Source organism: Aythya ferina (assembly GCF_964211825.1).
Source record: "Aythya ferina genome assembly, chromosome: 2".
NCBI classification, from domain to species: Eukaryota; Metazoa; Chordata; class Aves; order Anseriformes; family Anatidae; genus Aythya; species Aythya ferina.
The window spans coordinates 85138324-85161426 of NC_140297.1; the positions used below are offsets into that span (position 1 = coordinate 85138324).

The following is a 23103-nucleotide window of genomic DNA, read 5'->3' on the forward strand; positions in this document are numbered from 1 at the left end:
CTGTTAATTATAAGCTATCAGTTCTTTTTAAAAACCTATATGCATGTATTGAGAGGTTTCTAATAATTTCCAATTTGATTCAGCATTAAGTAGTTAGGGGGTTACAGATGTTTTTGTTAGCGCTCTTGTCCTCCCTCCAGGTTGGAGGACAATGCTCGTGTAAAAGTGGCTTGTTGGAAATGAAAGATTAGAAATAGAAATTTTTGGCTTAAGCAGTATTAAAGATTGGCTGTTTCTTTTTCAAGAATTCTTACTATCTTATATTGATTAACCAGTTTTCTTCCTCATAGTTTCTTACATGACTGTCATGAAATACAAGATGCAGTTCATTAACATGACTGACCCCCGTGGACATATGCTCACTACCTATTTTAGGGAAAATAATGATCCCACTAGAAAAGTCATGGCCCATATCTCCCTCCTCCATTTTTTTCTGTTAAACTCATGACTGAGATATACCCGTGTTTACACAAATGCATTATGTAAGGAGTACAGACGTTCAGAATCTGTAGCTAGGTGTCAAGTCTGTCTCTCCTAATATACTTACAACATTTCCCTCTGCACCAAATGTAAGTGCCTTCTTTCTTCCTGCTGTTTTCAAAAGAGAAGCCTGTTACACTCTTGCTGAGTTCCATTTCATAGAAGTTTAGTGGAAAGGAAGCATTGAAGCCATCCCCTACTGCAGCTCAGAGAGCCTGGTGCCTGTGGAAGGCACAAAGCTGGAGAGATGGCTTGTGCCGAGGCAGAGGTGGGAGAGGGTGGGCGTCACAGCTGGGTGTCAGGAGCAGCCTATGGTGGAAATATCCTTTTCAGCCCCAAAGCAGAGTTGTTTTTCTGTAAGCAAGAGTGAAATTCCAGCTTTTTTTTTGTTTTTGTTGTTGGCAATATTATATAATGTTTTTGGTTTTTATCCAGCACAGTATTTCACTGCAACTTTTTGTTTAGTGCCATGCCAGGTGCTTGCCTCAATTTCCACTGAGCACAACAGAAAGTAGGCATTTTTAGACTGTATCTTGAGTGTTAGACTGGGCAAACTCAATTTGTTTTACAGAGTTAGATTTAATATTAAACAGTGATGAAGGTGGTTAAAATCTGTAAATACTTTAAGACATCTGGAATATTGTGGTTTCTAAGGGCACTAGCTAAAGTCAATTTATGTTCTCACAATACTTTCAAAATATTATTTTTAGTTTCCATTTTAAAATGTAAAGTTCATAATTATTGGGTGTGACGTTGTATACAAGAACGAAATGTGAAACTCCCTTTTTATTTTGAAACTGGCAGTTTCTAACATTTTTATTACTTTGTTTCTTTTCTTAAAATGCATCACTATTACCACAGTCTTAAATACAAGACATACAATTTCTTTCTGTGCATCTTGGAGAAAAATGCAATGAGGAAAATGAATAGATTCTTTTTCACTCAGTTTGAACAAATAGGCACTTAATGTACTTTACTAGACTGCAGATACCCAAGTAGTTACATTAATTTTGATAATCCTGCAGCTTCACCATCTACTTCCTCCATTTCCTAATAAGACAGAAATGATTTAAAGCAAAACCTTGTGAAAACAGGCAGTTTCATGACTTGGAATATTTTCAGATCATTTAGAATGTGAAACTAGAGGCAAGGAAAAAGACAGAACTATTAAACAAATAACTTAAAACATTGTTCAGTGTTTTCATAATATGAATCTTTCCGAAATATGTTACTTTACAGAACTTTCTGCATTTTGATTGTTCTGGTGTTTCAGTACAGCCAGCAAATCAAATCCTGCACCAGTAAGAGTATTTGCCACCCAGTGGCAGGAAAAAGATAGTAATCTACTTGTATATAAGTAGTTTAAAAAAAAAAAAAAAGTAGAGGAAAATACTCTCTACTTAATGCCAAGAACTGTATGGCGAATTTGCTGACTGCTGTCACAATGTTTGATGTTGCAGGACGGATGGTCACAGTATCACTTTGTAGCCTCATCTTCAACAATAGAAAGGGATCGGCAAAGACCATACTCTTCATCACGCACGCCCTCCATCTCTCCCGTGCGCATGTCTCCTAACAACCGCTCAGGTAAGTGCAGGCTTCCAGGGCTGAAGTAAAGACAGAAATAATCCATCACTGTCATTTTTCTCTATTAAGCAATGTCACTGGCATGCAGATCTGTTAAGAATGATGAAAGCGCACAAAATGCATTATTTACTCTTACCTGAACTATCCATTCAAAGCAGGAATGATTTTTATTTTTTTTCTTGCATGACAATGTGCCAAGTTCTACAGCAGAAAGAATATTACTTAACTTTTTCTTATGAATTACTATGCAGTGTTTTCCTGATTGAGATTAATCTCAGGTTGAGTATTGTTAGCATGAGGAAACTCTGCTACTCTATTTGCTAGTCATGACAACCATTAAGCTGTTTATGACTGCTCTGTACACTTGGCAGAATTTGAAAGATCCACATGATTTATGTCAGCTTTTATTCTGATTATATGTGAATGTGTGTATGTGTATATAAGTGTACATACACATGCATATGCAAGCTTAATAAAAGGTTGACTACAGGTCTTCATGTAATATTGATGACAAATTTAGACCAGCTATCATTAATTCTGTACAATCCCTGCAAGGAATTAATGTAAGTATGGCAACTTACACCTCCATGTTAATTCACTTTTCTGTTCAGAAATACGAGCATTTTTTCATCATCTTATTCTAAGGTAAAACGTATCTTGGTTAGATAAAATCATTTGCAATGAAATTCCTTTAAGGTAAACAGAGTAAAACAATTTTACTACTTGCTCAATCAAATGCTGCCATTCCATAGGTATACTAAGAATTTAGAATTAAAATAGGCCAAACCAATTATTGCCATTAGCATCATGCAGTAGATGTTTTTTTTAAGAAAATAGTTTTAAGTATCTATCGGTGGTGTCTTAGTCCTGCAGAGCAACCACTGAGGAAATTTGAAGTGTCCAGAAGTACAGCCCCGTGAGAGCTGCTATTGACTGTCATTACACAAGTCGGTCTGCAAGGAATTCCTTTTTTTTTTTTTCTTCTTTGCCTTTTTTGTTCAAAATCTCATTTTGACAAGTGCAAGGCACTTGAAATGTCTGGCCCTGAGACCTTAGTTCTATCTCTGCCCAGGACTATCTCCTCACTTCTGATGCTTATAGAACACACTTCAAAAAATATTTCTTATGAATCTTACTGCTCTGAGGAGTCATCTGAAGGCTAGCAAAGGACAAACATAGTGGCTGTTTCTGAAGGAAGAGGAGCCCATGCGATTACAGAGCAGTCAGCTCAGATTCATGTTCTAGAAAACTGTTGGAGAAAGTAATCACAATCTGAACACCTCAGAGACTATAGGAACATAAATGCTGCTTAGGAGTATCTACTTCTATGTTGTAGTACAAGTTACTGTCTGGTAGTACCCATATCAAATCCAAGCATTGATTCAATAGGATTTCTTCTTATAATTCCACCTGAATTTCTTCCACAGCATAGTCACAAGGCTTTGTGGAAAGGAATAGCCAGTAAATGAAATCTACAGTAATCAGTGAAACTACTTCACGTGTGATTTTTATAGGCAAGCTAGGTCAAGTTTGCAAACAGTCCAGAAAACATGGCAACACAAAACAGACTGAAAACTGTTCTTAAAGAATAGGTGTGATGCTTTGCTAAATGGAAGTGTGCTTTCTTTGGAGGTTTGTCTTGAGTCCAGGACTCTGCAATGTTTTTAGTAATGACCCTGGTAATACACAAAGGGTGCCAGTTAACTTGGCAGGTGACGTAAACCTGGGAAAGGGTCACCTACCCTGGAGGGCATCGTTAGAATTCAGAGTTGTCCTGAGACATTGGAGATAACTGCCCAAAGGGAAACAAAGATCCAATCATTTACAAATAAGTTCTAAGGGGAATATCTAGCTAGATGAAAGTGCATTAGAAATGATTTAGGGGGTTTTGTCAGTTGCAAACATAAATCAGGAAATGGAGAAATTGGGATATGAGGACACACTGAATGGGCTGTAATTGTTTAACTCAAAGAACAGAGACGAGATGAGGGCAGCGAGAAGAGGTACACACCAAGTCTTCAAACGTGTAACAGGCAGCTGCAAAGAGGCATGGTGTGAACTTTCTCTACTTTCATAGCAGACGAATTAAAATAATGAGAAGCAAGGAGTCAGGTTAGCCAGACATCGAACATTTTCTAATGGTAGGAAAACAAAACACTGTAATAAACTGCTTGGAGCAGTTATGTGGTCTCTGTCATCAGAGATCTGTAGTTGTAGACAAAAGTCTGTCAATAATTATTTTGGTATAGTGTATCCTACCTTGGGGTAAATGTTTGAAGTAAATGAACCCATAATGTCCCATCCATCTCGAGGACTTGGTGATACAGTACTTGTAAGTAGTGTAGAAAGCTCTGTCTATTTTTTGTACTTTAAGAATAAGAGGAGAAAGTCTTGATGTTACTTCTCAATATGTCGACTACTCGATATATCTCTGCTTCCAATAAAAACTCTGGAGGAAGGCAATTCTGGATTTTAACACTTGCCAAAAGGCAATTGTTCTAACATGAGAGGAAAGGTATAATTTCTACAGGGAACAGAGAGAGATGGTTTTGTTCTTATCAGTCAGTTGTATTCAAAACACTGGAATACTTCAAAGTGTTACCAGAGTACGTGAAACAAAATGCATCCAAGTGTTAGTTACCTTTTCAAGGTATGCATTCTGTTTTGTCCCCTGTGGGAGTCAAGTCTCCATTAGATGATATGGTAACTTAATGTCACGTTTCTTCATATCTTCATGTTTGCTGCCTTTATCATCTTTAGAATTACATCAGTATTGACAAGCAACTTAAAAGCAATCCCCAGTTTTAATACCTCCATAATAAAAGCTATCTGTCCCATATTTGCTCTGCAAATTCAGAGGCTAGGGCCAGCAGAACCAATTTGAACAGAATTCAGCATCACTGTGCAAGGAAGGCTTCCCTGCTCCTTAACTAAAAATTATAACATTGTTTAGAGATGCTGGAAGACATTTCTTATTTATTTATGTACGTATGTATTCATTTATTTATTTATTTTTAAATGACATTGCTATTGCTTTGGAGACTATTTTAACATATATTGAATGTCTGGGTGGCAGCTGGGGAAGGTGTGGAAATACGCACCAGCAGTCTATCTATTTTTCTACCACTATGCCTTTACTAGGCTCTGGGATGCTCACCTTGTACTCCCTCCCCTCCCATTCCCTCCACAACAGGGAAACCACATGGTATCTCCCAACACCTAAATCAGTGAAGTCAGTTCACTTGCAATCCATTATTTTTGTCCCTGCTTTTTTCCCCTTTTCCTGTCTAAGCATCACAAGCTGTGAGTCTTTGTGATCAGCGCCACCCTCACATTCTCCAGTGCATTAAAATCACATACAAACCTGGCACTACAAGTCACCTGGCACTTCCCTGCTTTTAGCTGTAGCAAGAGTTTCAGTTAGCCTCTTTCTTACTGACTGACAGTCAGTCTTATTCACTCAGAGTCAATTGCGGAACAATCGTATGAGCCAATTTTTTCCATAACATTCCCCCCCAACCTCCTTCTTTCAGCAGTCTCAGCTTCTAAACACTTGCAGAGTTTCCCAGCACATGATGAAAGAAATAGTGTTTTAATGTCAACTGTTCCTACATAGATAGTGACAGAGAAATTATTAGACTTACCTTTAAGTGTTAGGGATTCTTTCCTACATGTTTTCTATGAAAAAAAATATCTTTCTTTTCTTCCCATTCCCTTTAGAACTATTTCATGGGCTTGTTTATCTTCAACAGAGAAGGGAGGAATCCATTTTATAAGGGCTTTTCTCCTTTTATATTTTTTTTCTACTCAGTTGAAAGTTAATTAATTGACCATTTTGAGAAGAAAAGCAAAAGTACATATACCAGAAAGTTTTGACACATTAGAGTCTGAAAAGCTAAAAGGGAAAAAAAAAAACTATTATTACTGTACTTTTTCTTAATGATCACCTTAGATGATGGGTGTAAGTAAAAAAAAAAGGTGAAAATGATATTTGGAGTTAATAATCGTATTAAAACATTTGTAGTGTATTTGAAATAACAGCACGTTTTCTTTTCTTTCATAACATGGAGGTGTTTCTTCAAACAGCTTGACATTAATCTGCTAGCAAATACATACGTTACTAAAATGTTTACTTTAAACAGTACATTCAGTGATATGTGGCGAGAAAAAATAAATCCATTTTTATGATCTAGCAAGTGCCCCAGCCTCACCCCGGGAAATGATCAGCCTAAAAGAAAGGAAAACAGACTATGAATCAACTGGAACAAACGCCACTTACCATGGAAATAAGGGAGAACACACTTCTAGGAAAGACACCATGACAGGTGAGATTATAATTACATAGCATATGTAAAAATCAGCTGTGATAGACGGCTGCTTTTATAGGGTTGTCTGAGTTTATTGTAATGTAGAACAGAGTTAACCTGCTTTGGCTGATTCCAAAGTTCTAGCAACCTTGAGAAATACAACTGAAGAAGTATTTGATCTTAATGATACAATGCTTTGCAAAAATGACTTGTGAAGACCGTGATTTTTTATAACAGAAAAGGCTTTAAAAACACTTGTACACTTCTTTTTAATTGTGTTTTCTTTTCAGAAGGAAGTGGGTAAATCCACCTTATATTAATTAGTGCTGTTTCTGTAAGCATGACAATGGTTTAGCACTTGTGGTGATCCCTAATGTCTGTCTTTTGCTGGGATTGGCTTTCTGGGACCAGTTAGATGTTTTTACATGTCACCTATTCCTAGGAGATTCAGCAGCAGTTTGTAAAGTCTGTCCCTGTTTCTTTCCTAGCTAGGGTGATTTAAATGCACAAAATGTTCGTGGTGTGTGTTACGGCATCTATTGCAGGTTTTAGTGAAGGCCTTTCTCTCCTAGTGAGCTCATTAACTTGTTAGCATTTCAGTAATTACAAAATGTTGACTCTTGTCTAGTACAGCATCTCTTCTTTAATTCTCTGCAAAATCACTGTTGCACAGACTTCCATAACCTTTGTTGTTGAGCATTTTACTATATTTACACAGCGATGAGCATCATGGTGTCTTCTCCACCAAATGTTACCTTGGTGCAAGTAAAAAATTCCAGCGAGGAGTTATTCTGCACTTTCTGCCTGTTAAATTTTCCCCCTCCCCCTGCATAGGTTTTGCTCAGAGAATGCCAGAATGGGTGGTCCTAAGCTCACAGGGACACAAGTACTGTGCTGATTAGTGTCAAGCCCTCCATGCTACAGTGTCTGCTTTCAAGACATGATATGACTCATACAGCTTCTTCTTTGCTACACACCGTTGTGTAATCAAAATCTAAAGGCCAGGCTTTGAACTTGTGTCAAAATGCAAAACAGAACATTAATTAGCAAGACAGTAAAAGTCAGAGGAAGAGAAATGACAGTCAAGAACATACGGAAACCACAGAAACGATGAGTGTCTTGAATCGCCTCTGCAGGATACTACATGGAATTGCAGAAAGTTCTGTCAAGGTACTGTATTTAATGTATCTATAACATTTTGTGTGTTTCGTAGTTACTACACAAAACACTACTATAAACACGTCAGTGGTCATTACTTGTGTAATTGTGAGGACAAGACTTAATTTTTTTTTCATTGCTTTTTCAAGGATCCGGGTAGAGGGTAGAGGGAATCTAAGGAGTAAGAACAGCAGCTGAAAAGGCAGAAGCATTAGTATTTCATTTTAGCTCTGTCTGCAAATTAGATAACCAGATTATATTAGAATGTTTTCAAGAAAGGGTTTTTGCATGGAAATTCTGTGCTTCCTTGCAGATAGTAACTTATTCTTTCATGTCTCTTCCTACTTCAAAACATTATTGATTTCTTTTTCCCCAACCCTTTTCATTTTGTCCTTTACTGTAGTACTTACGTTCTCCTTTATTTCCTTTCTCTTTCTATATAATTTTAGGAGCCTGAGGTCTGTACTTCCCCAGCAACCTTTGCTCTACTTTGATTTTTGCATCCTGTTTTCCTTTAATATGTGTTTGTATTTTATCTGTTCTTATTGATCTTTTGGGTTGGCTCTTAATAAGAAAACTCAAGGCTCTCAGCATCATGCTCGACTATCCATTATTTTTCAGTTACTGAGCTCAGTGAGGAGTATCAAAAACAAATTGAAAAGTTCTATAATATTTCAAAATCTTGTATAGACATTGTATGAATGGATATGGAATTAACAAATCACTTGCTCTCTCTTTCAGATAGATCACCAAATCTCTGCTTGTTTGGTCTGGGCTCAAATTAAGCACTATTTTAAGAACAGAAGAAAATAACAGAAGGAGACCTGCTTTTCAACATTGGACATGAAATTTGTATAATGTATCTGTAGTTAATTAAACAATAAATATTTCATTAAAGAACAATATAAAATACAGTATTTGTGGTTTTAATTGTGAGGCATTTTGGCTTTACTTCTCTAGTCTAATGCAAGTTCATGTAGCAAGTTTATTCTAATGCCTGTATTTCATTTTGTGCATCAAATAATGCACTGCAGCTCATACATCCACAGAGCCTATGGGACTTAGATAAATGTTTTTTCAAGTTCCACCTGGCGTATACATATTTTGAGCTGCTCCTGTGTTTTGTGCCAAGCTGATGTATTACACAAAGCTTTCCTTGACTTATGGATTTACAGAGAGTGTAGAGCTACAGATGTAGTCCCAATTTATCCACACCTGTCTCCATGCTCTTCTCCAAAGCTCTTCTCAGTTTATAGTTCAAAAATTTTATGACCTCTTGGCTGGGACTGAACTGAAGGTTTTTTGATGGATTTTTGAAGTAGAAATGTTGGCTTCTTGCCATTGTGGAGAGTTGTCAGGAAACCTCTGGGAAAAAATGGAGAATCTATGAAGTAAACAGTTTGGCTGAAAATGATAACTTATATTGATTTCACAAGGACAGCTAAAAAATAGAGGAACAATATCAAAGTTCTCATTGCCCTCTTCACTTTGCAGGTTTATGATGCCTTGTATATTTACAATCCATCTTCTCTTTTCTGTAGAAAATAATAACCAATAATAAAATTTTATCACCTAAAGTATATTTTTAAGACAAAAACTATTATAGTCCTTTAAAAAAAACACAGGAACTGTAAATGAAGGTGATAACGTTATTTATGCCTTGGTGCTCTCCTTTAGAACAAAGAAGATAAGCTTACTGTATACTATCATGGGACTCTACTGCAAAGTTTCTTTCACTTTATTAAATCCCTTACTGAACTAATATGTGCATCACAGTCTGCCTCCTGTATCTTCACTTCCACCAGCAGAAACTCCTGATTAGTTTATTCTTTTGCTTATCAGTAATCTATCATCTGTACTTTTCTCATTTCAGCTTACTTATAAGTCCCTGCACTGTCTAAACACAAACAGCCACAGTCTGTTATAGTAGATAGAGATGCTTGGGTTACTTGAAGTTATTACTACTTTAAGAAACCACAGTACACTGTAATCTTTGTCGTGCCCTTTCACCACACGAGAAGGTGGTGGTGGTAATGACAGGCAATGATCTCTGTTAGATGATATTTGTGAGGCACAGAAGCATTTGCCTTTACTGTCTTGAAATAAATTTTAGAAAATGGGGTCCTGCTGATGGCAGTAAAAAAAGCAGGCTATGCAATCCTGGCAGAGGATAACTAGCTGCCCAGTTGATCTTTCCTTTCTTACTATCAGTCTGTGTTTGTGAGTGTAAAAGGTTAGTACCTTATTATTTGAAAGTGTCTGTAAATCTGTTCTGAATGAATACTTTTAGGAACTGAAAGTTGAATGTTAAACCATGAGCCAAGTGACTGAGATATACGGGGAGGGCTTTGGTCAATGATAACTTTGTCACATAAACCATTGACTGACGTAATTTTCAAAGTTGTCATCAGCTGTGAAGACTTCTGTGGGAAGCTATTTTTTTTAAATCAATATCACCTTTAAAACTGAATGAAGAAAATTAAAAAATAAGGCATTTTTCTCTGTTTTTTATACAACGCAACCACCGAGTGCTGCAGGTTGATCATAGTACTCACTTTAGAACCATCACAATTTTTTCCAGTAAGATGTACCTCTCAGTACTATCTTGTACTGATGTTTATATGGCGCTGATGTTTATATGCTACATAAAATACACACGCCCACACTCATCAATTCTGGAATCATTTCATCTGCAGTGAAGATTCTTACATCTCTGTAAGGAAGCATGGCTGCTGGAAAATCTCCATCTCCTGCTCCTTGTACCCCTTTCCCTTCTCCTGCCACATTTTAAAAAATAAGATTGTTCCATTAATTCTCTCTGATAATTTTTCCGTGATGACACCCATCCATGTAACATCAATTATCAGTTACTAATCACCCCAATACCTGGCTCATTCTCTCCCTTCTTTCTTTTATATTTGCCCCCTTCTTTTGGACAGCAAGAGTCAGCTGCTCACTGAGGCATGGCAGAGGGGGAATGGAGTTCCCAGGAGTGCTGCCTGCGTGCTCAGAAGCAGGTACTGGAGCGGGGTGGCATGCGTTACTGGCAGCTACATTGCTCGACTTACATATCCTCCAGAAACAGAATTATCTCAGCCTCGCAGCTAGACAAAGCCAAGATTTCTTGTCTGTGAACTCTTGGCATTCATTTCCAAGCATTTAATGTGTCATTGTATTCCCTTTTATCGCATTACAAAAAGAATACCACAATTTGCTTGCATTTTGAATTTGTGGATTTGCATTCATGTGACTGCAGTGAAATCAGTAGTGCAGACCTTGCAGCTATTTTTATACACAGACTACCCATTTTTTTCCATCGCAGAATCTGTGATCTGTGAGACTGCAAGTCTTCAATCTAGCATGTGACAAATACAACATATTTCACAGTACTGTGTTGGACAGATATGCACCAACTCTGAACTGTTTCTGTTTTTTAATAATCATAGCTGTTAGGGGCATACAGGATCCTAGTGCCCTTTTATTTACCTTTAAAAAGATGGAACGGTCATGATACTCCTTGAAGTCTTTCTGATTGCCTGTGGGAATACTATGTAAACTAGCATGTTACCAATCTACTATTTTTCATCAGATTCTCCATAAAACCCTCAGGTGTTGCGCCTCTTCTTTTCCTGACAGCAAACAATTATGAATAGTATTGTCCTCTCCAGATCAAATATTTTCAGTCCTGCCTGCCTGAAAACTTGCATGCATGAAGCTTAAGTCTTGCTTGAGATTTATCTGCATGAAACGAAAATGGTTACAAGAAGCCCTTCCCTGTTAATGAGAGTCCAACACACTGAGTATCGCTTCCATTTTGTTCAAGCCAGCTTCTTGTAGCACTCCATGGAGCAAGCAAAGAATTCATAAAGCCAGCATAAAAAAAACTGGTATCACAGAAGGGTCTGGCACTGGCACTGCTGAGAGCCACGCAGGCATAAGGAGCACCGTAGACAGTAATGCTGATGCAGGCTCCTCTAATACCAAACGCTGTCTTCAGGAGGGCGAGTTTCAAACACTAGAGCAGAGGATGCAGCTGTAATTCATAAAAAACACCAAAATAACTGTCAAGTCTCACACATCAATCAAGCTTGGTGACAAAATGCAGCCTGAACAGAGAGAACCTTTGTAGATCAACCCTTCAGTGCTAACATCTATGGCAATAAGATAAACTACTCAAGCAGGCATCACTACCATCTGTTACCACCTGATGGCACACATGCAAAATTGAGAGTACCTCCCACCAAAAAGACCAACCGTTGTCTGTTACCAGAGCTCATTTACTTCCCACTTTCACAGAAAGGATCCCTTTGCACTACTCAGAGACCTGTGGGGCTCTGCAACATTTCCTACACAGAACTGTCATCTGTCTTAGAAACTGCATCCAGCACATGAAGAACCAAGAGGTTTTTTCACCCCTATTAGCTCATGGTCATCAAGTGAAAAAAAATGTGTTGTTTTTCTTCCCCCTAGTTGTTAAATCTCATCACCTGACTATATAAGCCCTGTCTTCATCCCGTTTCAAGACCATAGTGGAGAACTTCAAGAGCACCACCTGAGATCTGTAAAGTGACAACAGGAGACTGTGCATCAAGCTCTGTCAAAAATTGTACCTTCAGCACGATACCTGTGGCAGATGTGAAGATCAGAATTGGCATTTCACAGTCGACTTTGATGATCAACCATTCCATTCTTTCTTTTTTCCACAGAGGGTGTAGTAGCTGGGGGAAGAAGGATGGAGGCAGTTCTGCCTGCTGGGGTCCATGCTAGCAGGTTGCAAAGGGAAGAAGGAGTGGTTACTTCTTCAGTAACGGTGGCTCTTAGTGACGTGACTAGCATGGGTCCCACAGCCAGCTTTCAGCTCTGCTGCTCAGTCCTTGCCCTCAAAGTTTTGAGTTGCAAAGGTACTAAAAGCATCTTTTGGTGCCTCCGGGCTTTATACCATTGCACAGAGACCTGAGAGAAGTTGAATGGGCAACGTGTTTCAGTTCCTGTGGGGACTGATTCACAGCTACTTCTAAAATTCTCTTTCAGGCACATGCTTTTATAATGAGAGTCATGATTATATCATCAAAACATTGGTTCAAATATCTGGGAAGTTAATAACACGAATCCAGTAAGAATATTGTGCAGCAGCCACACATCTTTCCTTCGTATTATTCATATTATTTCAAATAAGAGAAATGCATGCAATGCTTCTGGTTCTACCAGCAGGCTGAGCTTCAGCCAGATACCCAAATCAGGATCATCAGTTCATCAGTAAAGGTTAAAGCCTTGAAGGAAAAACCCTTGCCTTTTTCTTTTTTTTTTTTTTTTTGGGGGGGGGGGGGTGAGTGGGAGCAGGATGGGCAATATATTTTTTGCAAAGCAGTATGATGATGTTGTCTTTTTCCTTAGAGTTACTTCTGATTTCAAACTCTTAGCTCAATTTTGTCCATGTGTTTTAGTAGTAGGACATCTGAAAAGAAAGTGACAGCAGTTTATGGATTTGAGACTATCTTGGCCAGATCTCTTTGGTGTAACTGCTTATTACATTTTTGCATAACTCATTTTTTCAGTTGTATTTAGTCAGTTTTCCCAAGAATGAGTTCACAATATAGCAAAAGCACTGTAGGATAAGATTTGGTATAACATCATTCAACTGACCTGAAAGGAGATAAATATTTCTTAATTTCATTACTTGCAACTGCTACCTGTTTAGCCTATGTGTGATACAAAATCATATGTATAATCTGGAATATATTACTGAATGCTAGCTGTATATGAAATTATTTTGTTGATTTTTGTGTGAAGTGCAGAAGACTGGTATGAACATGACATAGTGCCAGTAACCATTAATAAGTGTACACCATGTACATGCATGTACTACAAATCAAAGATTAAGACTATTTAGTGAGAGGGAGAGAAAATGGAAGATTGCAAACACTTTTAAAAATGTTTGTGCATGCGAAATGGGCACTATGTAAGTATTAAATAAAGCCTTAACAACTCATTTTGAGACCAAAGAGGTATGTTTGGTAAAACTGCTTTTCCTTCCTCTTTTCTCTCTCCAGCTCAGAGCACTGGCATCTCAACTTTGTACAGGAATTCTTACGGTGCACCTGCTGAAGATATCAAACATAACCAGGTAAGCGGGGAGACTAAAATGTTACTGTTCTAGACGGCAAGACACCAATGTCACATTTTCAAATGGAAACTACCAAAAATATCACAAGGATAAAAAAAATCTAGATAGAATAAATGAATCATCTGCTTGACCAACTGCTAGCAATTCCACTGGCTGCAGGCAAATTATATCCTTTATGCTAATGCAAAATTTCAGCCCAAGTTTCAAAAATGGGTTTCCAATGGGTTATGACAGCATATGCGCAAAATTAGCTAAGGTATTAAGGCTGGTAACTCTTAATGAAATCAAGACAGGCTTGAGACCTGAATGCCTTTAAAGTTCTGGGTTTGTGATGCATAGTCTAAAAGCCAAACTAACATAATGGGCACTTCTGCTTTGTCAAATACCTCGTGATGTCCCATGCCAGTGAACTTGGCATCTCATTACTTGGGTGTATCCATCATGACGTTCAGCATTACTGCTGGCACCGCATGAGTCAGAGGCTTAGTCGTTCTGGAAGAAACTCAAGTATTGAACAGGCTTGGAAAAGGCACTTTCCTCTATCTCTTAGAGAGGCATATGCACTGTAATTATGTGTATACACTTATGTACTTACGTGTGTACTTATGCCCTCAGGTTTGTCATTTTGCCACTCCACAACTAATGTGTATACATCCAAACCATTCAGTCAGGAACGTTGAGCTTCTAAAATGCCCTGTCCCTGAAAACCAGAAAGCAAAAAGTATGTCTGGAAAAGTAGGGCATTTGAAAAGCGTAACTGGCAGCATGGGTGCCAAGCTAACACAACCTCACAGAAAGAGAAAAAGAGCTGTCACAATATTGACATGTATTTCATTCATATGGCCATATATTTCCAGTACAGTATTTCCTCAGTCCCTAGAAAACATTTTCTGCAGTCATAGGCTTTTGTTTCATTTTTATACCTAATGCTACTTTACACTTAATTACCACAATTCCTTAATGTTTTCATAGCTTCCTTATGCAATGTGCAAAAGTTGCAGCATTTTTCAAATAGAGATATAAGGCCAAAAAACATTTCAGACAAGCATTTTAAATGATTGCTAACATCAGACAAGTAAAGGAATATTTAGTAGAATTGATAAAAAAAAGTTTCCCCGAAAATTTTTACTAGATTACCTGAAATTTCAGTTTCAATGAATGATATTTCAGTTTCAATCCACAAACTTATAGTGAGGAGAGTTTCTGATATTCTGTGCCCCCATTTTCCCTTTATTGGTTTTGCTCCTAAGACAGGATTTCGTGCGGTGTACCATATCCTTTGTTTGTGTGAGCCACTTTAGTGCATGGAGGTGTTTCTGCTTTTATTGCCTTTAAAAAGATAAAGCCCTTCTAACCAACACAGTACTTAGAGGAAGTAAGGGTATATTTTAACAGCTGCTGCAATGTAGCTTCAGTCATGAATGAACTAATCTGATTTTTGGAGTGAGAGCCCAAAAAAGGGTGCTTTTCCACCTTTTCCCACTTGGCTGTCTCAATGAAATGTCAAGTTTACAATTGACCCATCAGAAATAATGTGTTTAACCAGCAAAATTAAAAAGTACTAACTCAGTCCACTATTTTCTACTCAAAAAATCAACCAGCTCTATCTTTTTGGCTTATGAATACATTATTTAGTATAGAATTTTTCTTCTGTGTCCAAAATGAAGCACCTTTGTTTGAACATGTGGAGTGAGATGAAATAGAAATCTTCAGGAGGTTGTTATGCTTCCTGTTGCCATTCTAATATTGTGCCCAGTGTTGTAAGATCACTTGAGGGACTGTTAAAGGCAGTGGACACTGACTGCCTTTTGCATTCTGTGCATAGAGTCCAATACAGACACTTTCAAAGAATATTGTAGAATCATGGTATCCAGCAGTGCCACTGTTCCTCTCTTCTTGAAGGAGCTTTACGAGCTTGTGCATAGTCAGCAGGTTCTGCAGAAACTCTTCTAACACTGATGTTGGAGCATCGATATTCCCAGTGGTGGCTCATTGGAAAAGACACCATCTGAAGACTGGAAGTCTGTGTCATTTTGCTGTCACAAAGACACTTAGTAAATGCTTATAAACTTCAGATTTTCATTAAGCCCCAAGTATAAAAGCAGAGTCTCACTAGGGCTGTCTGAAAAAAACTTTATGGCTTACTTAGGTTAGAGGACTGCATGAGATTTTTTTTTCTGTGTATCATAAATACTTCAACCTCAAGGCAACTTGCTGGAACATTGCAACAACACAAGATTGTCAACGTGAAGCGCTGAGGCAGTGGTAAGAAATTGGTTCAACTTAACAGCAGCAGAAGAACACATTTCAGGGCACTTAGTTTGAAATGTTCTCATGTCAGTGCCCCAAAGACTATTACTTGGTTCTTAACAATATGCTGCTACTCAATCTCACCTGTGGCACAGGAAGCTGCAAAATGTTTAACATCTTTGGAGTGTGTATCGCTTCCAGTCAGATTCTTCAAGGCTGAGTTTTGGCCAACAATGTTTGCATTGTAGAGCTGTGAAGTAGTCAGAAAGCCATATATACAGATTATATTTACTAAAGTTACTGTGAGCTACACTGCTCAGATACAGATCTGAATTACTTTTGAAATAAAGCAGCAGCATCTGTTAGCAGCAGTAATATAAAATAATAAATGAAAATGTAAAGAATGTACTGACAAGGCAGAGCTGTGGAATTAATTGACTACCAAGCACTGCTTTGGGGCAGAGGTTAAGACAATGCACAACTTTCTATTTCCAGCATGACAAACAGAATGAGATTTGCTCCTTCTTCCCTCTTGTTGCCTACAACAACATCTTGCATCTAACAACCTGCGGGCGTTGCTATCTTTCAGGTTTCAACACAGCCAGTTCCACAGGAGCCCAGCAGAAAAGATTACGAACCATATCAGCCGTTTCAGAATTCAACCAGAAACTATGATGAGTCCTTCTTTGAGGACCAAGTGCATCATCGCCCACCTGCAAGTGAATACAACATGCACCTGGGACTAAAGTCAACTGGCAACTACGTCGACTTCTATTCAGCTGCTCGTCCCTATAGTGAACTTAACTATGAAACAAGCCACTATCCAGCCTCTCCCGACTCCTGGGTTTGAGACTTGGGCAGATACAAAAGCTCCAGGAACTGTGCATGTGCATGCATACCACAAGACATTTTTTTTCCTGCAAATTTAGTTTGTTAAAGCCTGTTCCGTAGGAAGGCCCAGATAACCAGTAAGGAAAAAAAATAAGAGATTTTTTTTAGAAGGCTAAAAGAAATGAAAGCTAAACCTGGGAGTAATTAGAAAGAAATATATATATATATACACATATATATATTTTACGTGTGGGACAACTTTACTGTTGGCCTGTAGAGTCTAAAGTTCGGTGCTGTGTGTTGAATGTGGCTGAAGGAAGTAGGGAGAACATGACAGTGGATGTGGGTTAAGAGTTAAGCACAAGTAACTGAGCAGCGTACATACTTTATGGGGAACAGCTTCTCACACTTTGTTTAATATCCTCATTCATTGTGAATCTAGGCTTCAAGTTGCATTTGGGGTTTCCTCTGTACAGCAAGATGTTTCTTGCCTTTTGTTAATGCATTGTTGTAAAGTATTTGATGTACATTACAGATAAAAAAAACAAGTGCATTGTGTATATTACACCAATGCCACAGTGTTTCTTCATCTATGGTTCTAAATATTGCTTCAATTTCAAATTTTGAAAGATGTATGAATTTCCAGTTTTTTGTTTTCTTCTCCCCGGTGCGTTTTAACAAAAAAAAAGAAAAAAGAAAAAAAAGAAAAAAAAAAAAAGGAATATTTAGCAGTATTGTTCGTTCTGATATGTGAATTTGTTTGTGGCAACTAAAAAAAAAGGCATTCAGCAGTTTCTGACAATTAACATTCATCATTCCACACTCCTTGTCAACAAAGTGCTTTTTCACTGCCTAAAATTTTAGATGTAGATATTTGAAATAGATTTTTTTCATTTATACCAGTTTTCTTTATGATGATACAGTGTTAAAAGAAAATAAATTACAATTGATCTGTCATCCATATTTGCTAAGAATGTCTATTTCCAGGAATCTATCATACAAATATACATTCTTACTCGTGTGTGTCCACGTATGCATAGTATTCTGTGTGTGTGTGTGTATGTGTTTGAGCGTGTGCGTTTGTGTGGTGTAAGACCTATTTTCATCCAATGTTTTCCTTGTTCAAATTTCAGTTTTTGTTTGATTTTTTTTTTTTTTTTTTTTTAACAGTGGAAACTCCAGTATGTGCTTTCTCTTACTCACTTTATTAACCATTGATAGTAATTCAAAATTGTTAGGCCACATACTCACAAAGGAAGGGGTTGTAGGATGTTTTTCAATGAGTCCTTCACCCTTAGGTGCCATTTCCTTTAAAATAGCATCTCTTGATCTTTTCTTGGGGAAAGAAATTTCATTACTCTCCAGCCACCAACCAGCAAGCACTCAAGGAAGAGAGTTTGATCTTGCCATCTCCCTGAGGGAATGGAAAACAAAGACCCAACAGACTAAAGTCTGGAGTCTCCTAACTCTTCAGGCTACAGAAGGGTCCAACTCCTGAACCATTTGGACAATCATTTATTTTAACCCATACCAAAAAGAAAACCCAACACCCAAAATGCATTCCTCAAATATGAAAGATACTGGCCATTTCTGTGCATTTAAAATAAAACCCTAAAAAATATAAAATTTAAAAAAAAAAAAAAAAAAAGAAAAAAAAAGTAAGCAACAGAATTAAAAAACAAACAAACAAACAAACAAACAAAAGGAAAGGAAACTAGGCTAAGAGACCAGAAGAGCTAGCATACTAATCTTAGCTCTTGGGAACTTAAAAATAAATAATCATCATCTAGCATTTCTTTGATTCAGCCAAGAGTTTGGCATACAGTTTCCACAGAATAAGATCCAACACAAAAGGAGTAGTTGTAAATTGCTTAAATTACAATTAAGGAATTTGTTTTAGGTTGCAAACATTTCTGTGATTAGTCATTGTAATAGTCTCAACATCACCTGGCACACTTCTGGCTGTGTGCGGGGGAAGAAGTCTCTTGCAAATCATTGCCTGCTCTGTAGGATGCAGACCGAGTAGTTCATGCAGGCAGGTGTTGTGATGTAGAATTGGTTTTTGGTAATCTAGGACTATAGTTTAATCTTTTTTGGCAGCTTTTCCCGGTGTACGATATGTAACCTTATCTGCTCTTTGTAGTAAACAGGGGGAAAAAATCGCATGCAAAAAAATTTTTAAATCGTTTAAAAAAGGGTGGGTGGGAGGGGCACAGTGGGCCAGATGTATAGTGAGGTAGATGAAAATATTATTCATAGTTTTGGACACAGGTTGTTTATATTTTATTTATTACATTGATTTTAATAAGTGACATTTGCAGTGCTCTTTTGAACAAAGCACATTTTCAGTATAAAAACTTTTTTTTAATAAAGAATGTCACTCGCAACTTGAAGTTCTTCTTGCCTGCCTAATAACCACCAGATTTGTGCAGTTCTTCAGATGCAGGATTGCAAAAAGGCCGAAGGGACCCATGGTTCTGTTTAAAGTCCTTTAGACAGAACGTTACTGTAAACTGGATTATATTTCCATTCTTCAAACTACTTAAATGCCATATTGCCCCCTTGCAGCTCCTCTTAGAAATTAGTTAGAGTCAAACGTTGACCATTGCTCAAGTGAGACGTTTTGGACTGATGAAGTGGCATAAAATACCTTTTGTCTATAGTTTGTGTTCTTTCGTTTCCATTCTTCTGTAGTGGCAAGTGCTCCAACTAATAATGTTCACTCTTGCTGTACTGAGTTTTGAGAAGTGTGGAATTACCTGGCTTCTTTTCCAGGCTTGAAAATCCAACACTGCTGCCATACTGAATGGGATACTTATGATGCATTCTTTTTAATACTGAGGAAAGTATCATTGCCTATTGCTGTTCCCTTCATTCTTGTACTAGATCACACACAGAAATAGAGGAGAAACAAAACTGTTTCAAAAAATGTATAAAATGCAATTGATGTACTGTAAAATGTCGGATTTTTCTTTTTCTTTTCCTTTTTTTTTTTCTTTTTAACAAGCTTCGCATTAGAATCTTGATCAGTTGTGTAGACCTATATAAATCTCACTGTTTTATTAAATGCTGTTTATGGTCTGGAAGGAATGGTTAACCTATCTCAAGATTAACAAATTTGCACTAACATGAGCAATATTGATTTGAAAAAAAAAAAAAAAAAAAAAAAAAAGTGAATTCAATATTTAAAAGATAAACTATGATTTTAAAGGTATATTAACACTGAAAGTACATTTTGACAAATAACATATTTAAGCCCAAAATATAAATGGTTATGTCAAATAACACAAAAAGAGCTATAACAATATAGATTGAGAAAAAATGTGTTTCACTGTACATGTTGCTAACATGTACAAAGACAAACTCATATTGACATATTTTCTATTAATAAATCCTACTGTATTGTGGAGAATTGTTGGTCATAGTGCAATATGTTTAAACTCAGAAGTGGACTCCATAGGTTGATTCCTAGCTTCACACAGCCAACAACCCCCTGCAGTTCCCTTATTTTAACTGTTAATTGGATATTAATCATCTCTCAAGTCATTCCTGCCCCTTTACCCCCAATCAGGTTTATGAGCACAACTTTAAACAGCAAGGGAAGGGGAAATGTATTTTTGAGAACAGTACCAACACCCAATTCACCCCTAAGTAAGGCTGAAAGAAGAGCTGAAAAGCCTCAAGGCTGGTGTCACTGGATGGTAGCACACTAAAAATTGCACCAATGTTAAGTAGACTATGGCCAAGGAACTCAGAGAAAGCCAGTAATTTATTTCAGCATGTTTGAGGAGCTTGGCTCCTCCACATGTAGCAGCTCAGGAGTGTTTACGGGGACTAGGTTGCCTAAGACTTGCAGAAGTGTCCTGCCAGGGAGACTTACAACTAAAATTAGGAATGCTGACTATTTTCTTCTACCTTGGCACAGCGTAGTCTGCTGTTAAACGTGTTGCAGGAGAGGCTTTCTCGACTCCTTTGCCTTTATTACCCCCTCCTGCCAACGAGCAGAAAAAAGTCTGAGCTTAGTGCTACTGCTTGTATCGTGGGGAGTGGGAGGTGTGAAGGGAGCAACCTGGATTGGAGTGGGAAAAAAAGGGGGCATAAGGGCATAAACATACAGAAACAGAGGACTTGTACACGCCCCTAATGACCAACAGTGGAATGGGGCCTGGCAGTATGTTGTGCACTGAGATCGTCAAATATTACTGACAGGCTGATGCACTGAGGCGTTCATAGCAGCGACATGCTGCACGCAAAGCTTTGCACTAGCCAAGCGAGAGGGGACAGCAGAGGGAAGTCACAGGTCACTGCTGGGCACTTCCAGCTCTGTCCTGCGAGGCAGCAAGCCAAGCGCTGAGCACAATCGGCACAAGGGCAGCGACCCGACTGCTGGCTGCTATGAAGGACAGAGGAGGGGGATTATTCCTGATCAGAGGCTTTAAGTGAAAACAGAGGCTCGACAGCTAAAACAGAGGCAGCTCTCTGCAAATCCCTCCCCCACCACACATCCTCCATGGCAGTGCTGTCTGCCCAGCAGGTACGGGGACACTGTGCACACAGGGCACAATTCCTTCAAGGACCCAGCTGGCACAAGGCCTTTACTATCCACACATGTGGGTCTGAACCCAAGCTAGCTGAGAAGTGGCTCCAGCCACTGGGGACTCCATTGTTTTCTCTTGAGGCAAGGTAGGATCAACATCTCCTAAAGAGCTGTGCTGTGCCACCTCTTTTTTTTCCAGAGGGCTCACCAGTTTTTAAATAGTGGCCTGAGGCCATTTTCAGACATTTGTTCTGAAAGTGGGAGATGTGAGTTTCCTGTCTGCCCCAGTCTAATAGGGCACACAGCACACAGCAGCCATTGACTTGCAGGGGGGCATCACCACTGCCAAGGATGTTCAGAAGAGACCAGGAGACAAGCAGTGACTGTCACCTTTGGTGATACACCTGCGTTAGGAGCACTTCCAGGATTAAGTCTGCTGAGGCCCAGGCCTGTGACTCCAGCTAGCACAAGCACTTCAGGTTCTTTCTCCCCAGCACTCCCCCAGTTTTTGTTTTTTTTTTTTTACATGATCGTGACAGGGCCACGTCATTCAGACCTGCACACCACGGCCTGCTGCAAGGCCTGCACATGAGGCCTGGTGTTGGCCAGACATGGCCCGCTAGCAAGACACCATGCCTAAACATTACCCTTAAAACTGATTCCCAATCAAGCCAACTTTTAGCGCTTTTAATGCAATTTTAAAAGCAGCTTCCTTCCCGTGTGGGCATTGGTATTGGTTTCCAAGAAGACAGCACATGCTAAACTGTTACAAAGCTTAAACCTTTAGCTCACTTATTAAAGCCAACAGATGTCCCTGGAAAGACTTCCAGTAACTTCAGGGAGGAATGGGCCAGGCCCAAAGACAGAAGTGTCAAAGACTTTTGGTGCAAACATCTCACAGGATGAAAGCATCAAGGACATCCCAGCCACCATGCTGAAGGTTGCAGTGCACTAGTAGACAGCAGAAGAAAAAGGCCAGTTATTTCTTAGGACTTGTCTCTCAAAATTTACTGTATAGCCTTCAGCTCTCTCTAATTTTATTTTCATGGTTTTAAGAAATTGGATAAAAAGTGACTGATTGTTGCAGTTAATTTTGGTAGCCTGATGAGTACTTTCAGAAACTGAAATACTTTATTTTTCAGACAGGAGATATGTCAAACCTAGCACTAAATCTAAGAAAGCAAAATCACAGCTGTTTGCTGATTCACCGTTTTTCACAAATTCAATTAAAGTATTAATTGATATAAAGCTTTTCATTTATATATAACCCTTATGAGAGTTGCTTTTTAAATAATTTAGTTACTGTACATGAAAGTTATGTAGGCAGAAAATGTTAATAACTAAACATATCGAGGCTGAAGAGTAAATGTGTGACAGAGAACTCAGGCTGCTGTACACAGACACGATTGATTTTTACCTCTTCTTGACATCAACCAAGAAAGAAAAAAAAAATAAAGATCATGTACTATAGGAAGCTTAACATGTCACATAGCAAATATGTCACTTTGGAAAAAAAAGATTTACAACCTTTAAAAAACAACCCTTTTCTTCTAAGCTACCGTGGGTTTGAGTTTTTCTTGGGGTGGTGAGAAGAAAGGAGAATTAAAAAGCCACTTGTTTAGTAGGTAAGGATAACGATCTGCCCTGAACAAAATCTGCATGATAGCCAATTTTTTAAATAAAAACCTGGATACTTCAAATGTACATAGTCTGATAGCACGTTAAATCATGCACATTAGGCCATGCCCATGGCCTAGGCTCTCCCTCAGGGAGCACATGGGGTGTGATAAAATATTTCACATTAGTCAGAAGGGAATTTCAAGTTGAAA

At 38.3% G+C, this 23103-nt stretch overlaps 1 protein-coding gene across 5 annotated transcripts in view; it reads left to right on the forward strand.

Moving 5' to 3' along the window:
• Nucleotides 1–17694, forward strand: part of CTNND2 (catenin delta 2) — a 642859-nt gene extending 625165 nt beyond the window's left edge. For all 5 annotated transcript variants that reach the window (XM_084509612.1, XM_084509610.1, XM_084509611.1 and 2 more), the window contains 4 exons: nucleotides 1941–2067; nucleotides 6261–6392; nucleotides 13583–13656; nucleotides 16496–17694. In XM_084509612.1, coding sequence (XP_084365738.1) covers nucleotides 1941–2067; nucleotides 6261–6392; nucleotides 13583–13656; nucleotides 16496–16756 — 594 coding nt within the window. In that variant the 3' untranslated portion in view covers nucleotides 16757–17694. The remainder of the gene's footprint in view (nucleotides 1–1940; nucleotides 2068–6260; nucleotides 6393–13582; nucleotides 13657–16495) is intronic.
• Nucleotides 17695–23103: the final 5409 nt, after the last annotated feature.